The sequence below is a fragment of the Opisthorchis viverrini genome, assembly GCF_000715545.1.
Source record: "Opisthorchis viverrini unplaced genomic scaffold opera_v5_561, whole genome shotgun sequence".
Taxonomy (NCBI): domain Eukaryota; kingdom Metazoa; phylum Platyhelminthes; class Trematoda; order Opisthorchiida; family Opisthorchiidae; genus Opisthorchis; species Opisthorchis viverrini.
The window spans coordinates 6,715-18,648 of record NW_008752214.1 but is presented as its reverse complement, the minus strand read 5'-3'; the positions used below and the strand labels follow the sequence as shown (position 1 = coordinate 18,648).

General features: G+C 44.4%; 3 protein-coding genes across 3 annotated transcripts in view; 2 read left to right on the top strand and 1 right to left on the bottom strand.

The window, feature by feature from the left end:
- Nucleotides 1–813: 813 nt before the first annotated feature.
- Nucleotides 814–11,934, bottom strand: part of T265_11693 (hypothetical protein) — a gene marked incomplete at both ends in the record, with an annotated part of 15,699 nt that continues 4,578 nt past the window's right edge. Inside the window, 2 exons of the mRNA XM_009178413.1 lie at nucleotides 814–924; nucleotides 6,830–6,933. Coding sequence (XP_009176677.1) covers nucleotides 814–924; nucleotides 6,830–6,933 — 215 coding nt within the window. The remainder of the gene's footprint in view (nucleotides 925–6,829; nucleotides 6,934–11,934) is intronic.
- On the top strand, nucleotides 7,221–7,841 carry T265_11695 (hypothetical protein; the record flags this gene model as incomplete). Its single annotated transcript, XM_009178415.1, has 1 exon — nucleotides 7,221–7,841. The coding sequence occupies one exon, from the start codon at nucleotides 7,221–7,223 to the stop codon at nucleotides 7,839–7,841; it is 621 nt and encodes a 206-aa protein (XP_009176679.1).
- Nucleotides 9,240–9,440, top strand: T265_11694 (hypothetical protein; the record flags this gene model as incomplete). The annotated part of the gene is made up of 1 exon (XM_009178414.1): nucleotides 9,240–9,440. One exon carries the CDS (start codon nucleotides 9,240–9,242, stop codon nucleotides 9,438–9,440), a length of 201 nt encoding a protein of 66 aa, XP_009176678.1.

The window sequence follows — 11,934 nt, the reverse complement described above, 5'->3', positions numbered from 1 at the left end:
AACGTAACAGGTCAGATTTCGCGGTTTCGTCCGCTGTCACAGTTGACGCTGAGGTCTGAAAGGCATTCTTTCTGGCATGTTGGCCCCAATGACTTAGCTGAAGCTTGAGTGGGCGGATGGAACTATGGGTGGTGTAGACCTTCGCAGCCATTAAGTCCGCAACATCGCCTCGAGCGGCACTATTTCGCGTTATGTCTTAACTTGAGGCAAAGCTCGCAAAATGCAGTTGAGCGGATGAACGATGCACGGGAATCAGCGTCCAAGCAAAGGAATTGCGAGCATTCATCGAGATAGTGCAGTTTGCCACAGTGCAGGAACGGACGGTACATCGTCCGGCTATGTCCTCCAGTTCCAGGCTTATTAGCCGCGGACGTCGTCACAAGTGTGGATAGCGTTGGCGATGGTGCCGCCACAAAGCTACGGGGGCGTTCTGACCTACTGGTGTTTGGCTGAAAACATTCGGCAAATACGACCCTCTAACTGACAACGCATCTGCTCTGTCTAGAACATAAGCAATCTGATCGACGAAACTGGGCTCTCGGTTATTCCTGAGGATTTGGCCATCTCCATTTCTAGCCATGCAGCTCTGTCTTTCAGATCGATAGGGAGTTCTCGCTCGGCCGACGGGGGAAAGTGATCGAGTGGAGGTAAGTAGCCGGAACGTTCCTCAGACATTGGAAAACGTCGGTTGAATTGCGTTGCTGATTAACTGAGCGAGTGTTGGTTAACTCTGCGACTGTTGATTAGCTGCGATAACCCTGATTAACTGCGATATTGTTGATTAACTTTGTAAGATCCGGACGGCTAAGGATCTCACAGGACGATTGCGACTATTAGATTATACGCAGTTCGTAGCCAGTAGTCAATAGGAGCAGACAGATGTGGGGCAGTAGATGATATATTGAAGACTGACAGGAACTGGTTCTACAGAAAAACGAATTAGTAAGCATCATGAATTAAGAAAACGTACAAGATGTGAGGGACCGTCTTTCAGTCGGCGTCAACGCGGCTGCTCGTGTCACGTGACAGGTTAGATTGTGCGGTTTCGTCCGTTTAAAACAAAGCTCAGCAAGGGCTACCTGACAGGCGCGGTACATGGGTAATACAAAATGATCAGCCACTCGGGGCGTCAGGTCGGTGTAGTTGGTAGCGCGTTCGCCTGCCATCCGGAGGATCCGGGTTCGATACCCGGTTGGCCCGCTTTTCCAATTGGAGGGGTCGCTCAAAACAGGTGCAATCGAGACGAACTTGCAGGCAATGACAGACGGGCAACAAAATATTGACATCAATTACTGAGGGATAAGCAGACATCAGGTAGGAACAAAACGGGTGAAAGCGAGCGTCAAGAAAACGGAACGATGTCATAATAAACAGGTGTAAGTCATGTTACTCAAGAGTAGTCAGAAAACAAGGAAAGTTACCCTGGTTCACCGTTGATTCACTGGGGGAGTCAACACGTAGTGTGCATGGATGCAAGACTATAATCAGTAATGGAGCATCATAGAAGGCTTCAACAAAAACAAAAGATTCTCATGGTATATGCGATCACTATCTATTCGGTGCGAATAATTCAAGTGGATACGAGGAGTTACTAGAACTACTGAAGTGACCCTGACAGGTCAAGAGTGATACGGTAATATTATTCCTTAGAACTATGCAGTGCATTAGTGTAGTGTGCAGTAGCTTACCATGTCGGTCAGTGAAGTGAATGAACGGGCAATCCTCTATTTGAGTAGCCGAAGCCATGATTGTAAGAGAGAAAAACATGTGATGAACACCGACGCAATCCTAACAAGTTTCGTGATGGCTTTTGACTGACACCACTAATGGGTGATAATGGTCATTTGTATTGATTCCGATGATGAAGAAGATAATGATAATGATGGTGAAGGCGATGATGATGGCGATGATGACAATGATGATGATGATTCGGCGGAGTCTGGAATGTCGCATCAGCGCTTGTTGAGGGCGTGTGTGTATGTAACGAAAGAGCTTCGGTTATTTAAACAAATCCTGGACGAAAGAAAATTTGCCTAGGGATTGGTATAGAGCTGTTCTCACACTTTGAACTTGCGGATGTTTACAGAAAAGTGGACTACTTGCCAGCAGATGGTGAAGTAATGGAAAATACTGTGGTGAACACAAAGGCTGGTGTCTCCAACATGACGACTTACTTGGTTCTGACGTGATAACAGAGGAAGTTCTTTAGTTAGAACAGCCAAAGAGTCGTCAGAACCCGACGGATGGACGATATATTTGTGCTGTTCATTTTAGCGAGGAATTCAAGGTATCGACAACCTATGCATGAACGATAGACTGAGACCACCCACGGNCAGCTTCCATTGAGACTGTTCTGAAAAAACAGCAATTCCGCAGCTTCTACCGTCGCTAACGACAGCTCTTTTTGCAGCGGAATCGCCATAGCTCTACACAATATATCGTTCAGTCGTTCCCTTGATCGCTATCTCTTTGGTTGTATGAAGTAGGCTTACTAGAAGCAACGCCTGTTTGCTCGAGAAATTGCGCAACCCTAACCGAAGGGAACGATGAACAGAAAGTTGGACTGGCTTGTGTGTTATAACGAGAAAGCAATAAATACATTGGTATCCTTTATGATTTGTCGAATTTCCTCCCGGAGTTTTCCTTTTTGGATATACGAATGCAAGAAACCACTGATCTGAAAAAAAACCCAAATCGGGCTCTGATTAAATCGTGTTTCCGTTCGCAGATCGTTGCGACGAAGTCGCACGCCTTCCAATAGCAAAAAAAGTGTTCATTAGCAGAGCGAGCATGTGACGAGAATGTCCCTAATCTGGCGTCTTGGTTACGTGTAACGTAGACAGAGGTATGCTAGGCCGAACAGTGACCACAACCGCGTTCACGACAGATTTTGAAATCGTTCTTGCACGTTTGAAACGAACCCATGCACCTAGAAGCCGGCATTGGGAGTGTCCGGGTAAATGTTGAGAGTAAACAGGTTTACCCATACAGAATATCATGCTAGGAGATTATAACCTTCGGAACGGGTGACGTTTGCCATATATTTGACCGCTTAGACGTCGGTCAAAATTTGAAACCCAGGAGGTCTGACTTGGACGGTTAGATTTATATCCTATTCCTTAGCTAACTTAGGACAATCAGTGTGCTCTAAGGCAGGAAAATGCTGTTGATTTAGATAATGTTCATCTTCGTCTTCCTACAAGTCAGGACATACGTTCGTTTAAGTACGTGAGCACGTATCAAGTCACCATAACCTACTACACTCGCTACACCGACTGGCATTCTCCGAAACGCATATGGTTATAAGCCCCAGAAGCATGAAAAATTCCACCTTTTGACCCGCCTGTATGGAACCCTTCTCAAGAAGGTGTGATTTTTAATGAAAACATTTTCAGAGAGCTTAATCACAACAGAAGTACGATAAACCATCAAGGAAGTTTGATGGCTCGCAAGTTGAGCATCGTTTCAGGAACCGGATAAATTTGTTAGGAGCAGCATTGACACATGTCCCAGGTTCGAGAGAACATGCCGATTTATACGGAGATGCTACATCTGGTTATCGCAGTCATGCTTCAAGTAATCTTCACCTGCACATTGTGTGAGGCGAGTGCCTTCTGGTCTGGGCGGAAAGCAGCCCATCCCAATCTCTGCAAAATGAAATCGCCTTGTTTCATCGCTGATTGGTTACATGAAGCAAATGAAAAAACGAAAATTGCACACTCTTATACTTCAAAATAGCATGAAACAATTGTACTCGTTCAGCGGTTTACGCTGGAGTAAATACAGGATTTTAGTTGCTAGAACGCATGAAGCCATGCTAAGGCACCATCGTTACTCCCTCGTTTGCATTAAACCACACAGAGACAGACTAGAGAAACAAAGATTCCATGATTTTTCTGAAATCAAGGAAAACGAGTGTAATTCAAATTGCCCACATTCAGTTTGGATAGGGATTACTTTTTCTCCAGTTGCAAAGGGGTTTGCCAGAGTTTCTGTCAAATTTGCTGTACTGAGATCCATTATCCGGTTGGGAAATTCCTGGTACGCCTATCGATATTCTAGTAGATTTACAATAGATTTACAGTGGATCGTTCCAGTGGGTAATATCACCGCGAGTGAATGATGTATCCAGACCTGCAGAGCTTCAAATAGACACTTATAAATTAAAATGGTTTACTTTCATCTCCCAATTGTGCTCACATGTGAAATGAGCCAGAGAATAATTAGTGAATCTCCGAAGCCACACCTGTGTGTTTCTTCACCCCAATCTAATCTGGAATCACGGTACTCGCTGCGTGGACCACGTGGAATACATCGTATTGGTTCAGTGGGTTGGGATGCCTATAGCCATGCGGGAGCACCATTGGTTCCGCCTCGTTTGAATACAAGTCACACAGACCCCAACCCGGGGAACTGCGTTCTTATAACTTGGCGCACACACCTGCCCCAGAGTTTGGAGCATTATATCCCCGACGGTATAGATCAGAAGATAGGGTCGGTTCAAGTATTTCGAAATGGGGTGGAAAAATTAAAGTGTCGCGTCACGCAACCTTTCAGCCAGCCGTATTCTTTTACTTCATCAAACGTACTGGGCGTTTTTCTCGAAACTCTGGCTCCATTTGCAAGAGCAACGCAGTTTTGGCAAGCTTGTTTCGTTAAGTCTGTTCTTTGGGACGCATCCCCGGATAATTTAAACACGAACCAGTGGAGCAACAGAATAAAAATAATCTAATCTAATCTAATCTAATCTCTGGTAGCCCTTTAGAATTTACATGCAAGTGATTTTGTACCACTTTTTGCTCAAATCAGCAAACAATCTTCTTGATCGACATCGTGGAAAAAGATATCTGAACTCCCCTGAGGCCTAAAGTTGCATGTTTACATTAGTTTTCTCGATATTCAATATCAAAATGCCGAATAATTATCATCCAAGCACCCAGAATGAACTGACGTCTTATCTATCAAGGGATGGTGTACGAAATTTCATCGAGCGAAACGTAAGACGCGCCCTTTTTTGCATGCTTGAGAGCCTCCTTAAATATGGACTGTACCTTCTCATTTTCCAAGTAAACGACCTCAATAGCAACATTCCTAACGGAGAAAGCTAATGTGATCCTCATTGCGAGTTTTCAATGGAGTTATCGAAATCTAGTTACATTCAGGCTTGAGCCATACTTTGCGGATTTTGTGATGATAATATATGTTCGTTGGCTTGTTCGCTGCGCTGTGCCAAATAATAGATTCAGAAACGAAAAAACAAGAAGTTCCTGGGATTCAAATGAATGACGGTCACAAGCCGGAACACGGAAGGACAAATGTCACTCCAACACCGACTAGACAACGACGGCGAGGAATGCCAAGACCGCAGGTCACGTGGGCAACGGCGAATTAGTAAACGGGACAAAAGAGCAACCACTGAAACCCGCCGACTGAATACCTAATCGCGGTCAAAGTTCATACCAGGCTACCAGCGTATACATCAACACACACGTAACACTACTGAACGCACAAACACTAACTCCCCTGCTACGCACAATTACGCGGTGATGATGTCACCCTGATTGGTGGTGGACCGCTTGCAATCAAATTATCCAGCTCAGCGACAATCTACGCTACCTAAGCTGCCGACGATCTCCTCTATGGTAATATACTTTCAGTCAATAAGAAGTGGTACCCTGGCGAGAAGACTACTGTAAAGCTGGTTGATTAAATCTTCTCAGTGTCCTGGCTCATTTGCTTGTAAGTCATTTCCGGCATGTCCCTTCTAAATACTGAGCACTATTTCAATCACCTATTTGCCTAAATTTGGATTAGAGTACGATTCGGTACAGTCCGCTTCATATAAACAAATTACCAGTTGTACGTTGTCTCAAGCTGCTACAGGTTCGACCATCCCAAAGTGGATGTATTTCGGACGCGCAATCGAGAATTCGGGACGATGGCATGTTCCGTTATTTGGAAAACCATGTGGAAAGCCATCAAAAGCAGGCAGCTAGGGAATTAATCGGGCGATTTTATCCATCGGACTCCACGCATTTAGTATTCGGTTGACTATGTGAGCAGCCAAACGAGGGCACCCGAAGCGGCACTATGAATCCTCTAGAACTTGTGCTATGGTTAATGAAGACCGCGAATTTAGCAAAGGCTAGAATCAGTAATAGCGTAATCGTTGAGAACCGACAACTAGTCAGTCAGGCGGCATGTCTCAGGCGCGTGCTGTAAGACAGTGTAAATTGTCAACATAGAAGGTGCACAGAAAATATTCAGAGGGTTCGCCAAGTGAGGAAGTGTCATAATTGAGCACGTAATGCAGCAGGTAGGGTCACAAGTCAGATCGGGTTGCGGGCTTACATCTATTCATCCGACATAACGGATACCCGAATCTATATGGACGTAGCCCGAAATCGCAACCAAGATATACGCGCAATGAAATATTAACAGCAGTTACTGGCGAACAAGCCCAACTTAGACAGTGACGAAAACCCAAAATGAGCAACGGGGCAACCAAACTGTTACAGTATACCGACATAAATGCCGCATTAATATAGAGATGAGTGATGAAAACAAGAACACCTACCTCATGACCCACGAAAGGATGACACCAGGCTAGGACATTTTGAGAGTTCTCTGCGGAGCTGTGGACAAGGGCTACTTCTATAGAGTAGACGCATGCCGTAACTCAAATGTACGAAAGAGATGGGAGATACTAATGGTAATATATAGAATGTTAGGTCAAAAAATATCACCAATTAGACTTTCGATTGTGAGACTGGCTCAGTTTGCGAGAGTCCTAGCACAAGGAAGCGATTTACGCAATAGTAGGACTTACTCTGCGTTTAGCCGCAGGGACGGTCCAGAGTGCAGTTATGTTGTCGACAATGATGGGTGTCACGCTACTCATAACACGACGAGTGTGACAATCGCGAGGTGACACTGAAATGTCCAAAAAAATAGGCAATAAAAAATGGCCAAATAACGACATGCAAAAAAACAAATAAGAACGACAAGCAGAATAAAGCCACACACTCGGAAGACAAGATAACAAACGAAGACCAAAGAAAAAAGAAGCAATTTAGCCAGCAACCACACAGAAACAAGTTCTCGCAAATCGGACCAATCAAAGAACACCTCGGGGGAATTCTCATAGGATGGCCTCACCAAACTCATATGGATCTCGTATAAACACCGTGATTACCGACCAGCCGGACTACGGGGACGGCATGCTCCGCAGAATCCACATTATTCTTGTGTTATTACACGCCGTAACCAAAGGCGACTGTCCACCGGACTACACGCAGTTGTCGGCGAACCTGTGTACGATTCAACTCAATGAAACGAACCGGTTCTGCGAAGCATGCACCTTTTGTTCCAACTATGGTGAACAACGTAATCAACTTGTGTTCCTCCACGGAAGGAATGTGAATTTAGCCAAGGTGAATCTACAACCTAACTCTAGAGTTTGGAGCGAAATGCATGGATTGTTGGGAATACCGGAGTCCGAATCAGTCGTTGAATGGCGAGATTTCGATCCTAGAACGCCAGAATTCACGTCAGGACCCGACATATTCAAGTGGGGAGCCACTCGGCCCGACGGCAATGAACCTCATCTGATTTATCATAAGGAAGATGATGCAATCTACGACGTTCTTCCCGGCCCAGTTATTCTCAAGCTAGAAGTCCACTGTGAGTATGGGGGTGAACTGCTCAAGGATAATTTGAATGTTCGGTTCAGAGCCGATTTTCCGGAGAGATTCCATAACATTGTTCAGCCACACCCCAAATTCCGTGGTTGCCCGTTGACGCTGAAGGCTGCTACGAAGATCGAATGTGCACGCAAGTGAGCTTACGTCTACAAATTGCTAGACCACTTACATAGACCTTGCTATGAATATGACAAGGCATTCTAATGTACGCAATTCTGAATGTTTTGACGCGGCACAAAATAATGTGGGAACCTGAATTTTTTCACGGAAACTAAAGCAGATCTGAACACGGATTGGATTCAATGTAATCATTCGCGCGAACGCTTGGGTTTAGCTGAGACCCATAGTTCTAATCTTAATCTGATCATACCAAAATTGGATACCGTTGTATTCCACAGGCCCCTTTAGGGCAAGAAGAGTTCGGTTTTTAAGCAACACATCGACCACGATGCCATAGAAGGATATTAATCAGCCGTAGGCTTCTGCGCCCCCATTGGGGCTCATCTCTTAGACGCATTATCCGAGCCTTATTCAGTCAAAATTATTTTTAGTGAAAACCAAATTGCCAGCAGTTGGCAAACGAGACTCACCCGTATAAAAATTAGAATACTCCTCAGCTTGCCGTGCTGCAAATTTTCACCATAATCACAATATATTTCATAGACATAACAAATTACACATATGTTTGCTGAAAACTACAAGAGAGTCCACGAACTCTCTTACTTTTTCTGGCACCCCAGGAAGGCCCGGCCTGCGAGTTTCAACTTCGTCAGACTTACATCAAACATCAAACTGAACTTCACCAAATTAGCGGAATAAAACAGTCTACACAGCAATTTCGTTTTCCCTGGAGAAGTTAATACTATGCCGCACCGACTGATTGGACACTCGGTTATTACCCTTTGAAAAGGCAAAACGTGTATCGCACTGAGATAAGTTGTTTAGTCTCTCGTACTCGCGGCACTCATATTGTTGAAAACGTATTTTCATACATTTATTGTTCACGAACTGAATAAGTAAACTTCACAAAAGGTGTACGAACACCCTCTAATCACTGGAACGAGCATGCTGACTAGTGGTTCGCTCCATGACAGTTGGTTTCATTCTGAAAAAAATCACCTAAAACGCACTTTGATAAGATGTGCCGCTATAGTCCCCAAGAAACTAACCTATTTGTCTAAGGTAACTCAAATCAATCAAACTAATTTTAGTGAAATTCGATGAGGCACACTGGTCAGAACGAGGAGTTCGGCCATTCTAATTGGCTGTTGATCAGGTGGCTGTTGATCTGAACCCAACTGAATTCGCAATGATCATGTGTACTCGCATGACGAAACGCTTGCTAGGTATTCGGCAAGCTGGGCGAACGGATCAACCGCCACATTATAAACAACCAATAAAATCACCTGAGTTAAAAAATTGCTTCACTCCAATTATTCACTATCAATCTAGTCCAAACACGAGCATGTTCGGCCTCAGGACGTTCGGTTTGTCTTGTTCGCTGCGGACATCCTTTTTGGACGGAAAGCCTGCCCAATGAATCCATTCGAAACAACCATCTACCGCACGACTGAACAGCCGCCTGCGTCCGAGATACCCGTTCGTGAAACTCTGAAACAGTTGAACGTGATTCAGATCCATCTGCCTCTTCTCATTGGTCTACGTGCCACAGAACAACGTAAACTAGAAACCCGTTGCAAACCCATTCGCGATCCACAGCTAGGCCAACTTGTATGAAAACGAGTGTTCCTAGCAATGGCCGGGACCGCGTATTTTATACCAGATTAGAACTGCTAAACAGGGATCCACCCTGCAATCAAGCAAGTGTGAGGCATTCGAGCCATGGTTCGACAATAGACCTCAATCATCTTGGGTGTCAACCGGACTACATTGAATAGTCTTCAAAGAGCAATACGTTTCCAACCTCTCCGGTAACGGGATCCTGGGAAACGCAAAACAAGTTGGAATGATTTGGAGGCAACTCACATCATCGGAACATGTAAAAGCAAAAAACATGGGTTCTGAATGATAAAATGCGGTTCATTCAATAAAACAACTCTAATAAGTTGGTCTACATGCCATAAAGTATTCATATTTAAAATTGAGTTGTTTGGCGTTGCGCGCAATCGGATTCGTCTTGCCCTGCATAGTGGTTGGTCATCCGCTCACCTGTATTTCAATTTTACTCACTTCTTTGACGTCGCTGGTTTGCATTTATTTGACTGACGAATAAAAACTAACTTTCATTTGACCCAACTGTCGATTTTTGAAAGGGTCGCAAGTTGCAAGTTAGAGTAGACGAGTCGAAATTCGTCATTTTCCGTAGTTGTGAAATATACTATGATATATATCTATGATAAAATTTAATATAACAATGATATATAGTATATACAATATATATTATTTGGGTTCTCAGCGCTGAAGATTCTACCGATTCTGCTGAGATAAGATAGAATGTTCTATCATACACGTGGCAACCGATGCATACCGAAGTGATTCCCTCAGTCATTCGCCTTCTTGTATAGTGGTGGACAGAGCAGATCTAAACTGCTTCTTGCGCTATGAACCAAATTCTTCCCCAAGTGAGTGATGTACACAATATTTTGTAACCAAGTAGAGCGCACATCGTTAACATGAAATGTCATTCGTTTTTAGGCCGCTTGCAATACGCCCTCCATGTCACACATCAAATTCCATACACATACCTCTCAAACACTCGCAGTTGGACGCTGGTGTGGCTAAGACGACTTCTCGCACGCGACTGACCAACAGATCGGGCGGCCTTTGCGTCCAGTATCTCCGACCAGCCTGAACTCTGGACCCACAGCCCATCATAGTCCGGAGGTCACGCAGAAGGTTTAGAAATTTCGAAAATTTTGACGCCGCATAAAAAAATACGTACGACGCATTTGGCATACGTATTTGATCAGGTGTGGGTGGTCATCCACGCTGTGCACCTCCGATGCTGGTTTTAAGCAGGAACGCTAGGTTTGAAGATTCGCTTTAAGAATTAGAATGAGAAATTAACATTTTACGACAGACAAGTAACCGTGTATGTACTGTCCATCCCAAAATTACACTTCGAAGTTTTCTAAGTATACATCAGCCACATTTGCAACCCACAGAGTTCTTCGGTGTTCTGATTACAAGCCAGTCAACCTGTTGTGAGGAGTGAGCGCAGTGTGAGGAATGCGGTCGCACATCTTTCTCGCGAAGGTTTCCTTTCTGGCTGGTTTCTTGCGCTTGCGACCGTATTAATCCATTAAATCAACGTGTGACTTGTTCGCTTGAGGCAGACATGTGACCATGCCTGTGTTGTCCACCACAAAATTGTCCTCCGCATTTTCCAGGAATGCAGCCGAATTTATAGCGCATGGGTTTTGACATCCCACCATAGTACTGACAAAGATATAATTATTAAAAATCAGTCAAGTGGAGACTGTGACATAGGGTGCAACATGCACAGAGTCAGTGTGAGCAGTAAGCGCAACGTCGGGAATTCGGTCGCACATCTTTTCCGCGAAGGATTCATTTTGGATAGTTTCTGGTGCTTGCGATCTTATTACTAATTTGAATCAACATGTGGCTTACCAGTTGATTTGTTGGGGCGAACAATTTAGCGAATGAGGGCCACGACCATCACTTACTCTGATCGTAAATATCAGATCAATTGAGTTGTGAGTGTTTTGATGCTTGAGAATACTCAGGCGTCAAGCATAAACGAGTATCTGTGGATAGGCGGAACAACTGCTCGGGTGATAACAAATACGCCGTGATTGAACGAGGGAGATAGTGGTTTGCACTGCTTGAGCCACCTCAACTATTCGGTACCTGGGCATAAAGCTCCAGGTTAACCATGTGTTTTCGAGTCAGCTAGAACAACAATTGATATTGTGATCCCACCACATATAGGCACCGATAACTTAAGGAGATATACCCAAATTTGGCTCGTCACAGAGACCCTCCTGCAACGAGTGAACCTATTCACTTAGTGAAGTTCTCATTTTCTATTCACTCGGAGTGGTTACCTGCTGTAATGTGAAGTTATGTGAAGTGCACATCCAGATTCAAAATGGAACCATCTAAATCAATATCAACGACATAGGACATTTCCAGAGTAAAGCTGAAATTCGATCACGCTTATCAAAAGCTTCGTGCTATTGTACTGTCATTGTGTGTCGGTTTTCTTGTACGAGAACTGATATGACAATTTCATAGCAGGGGCGCCCGT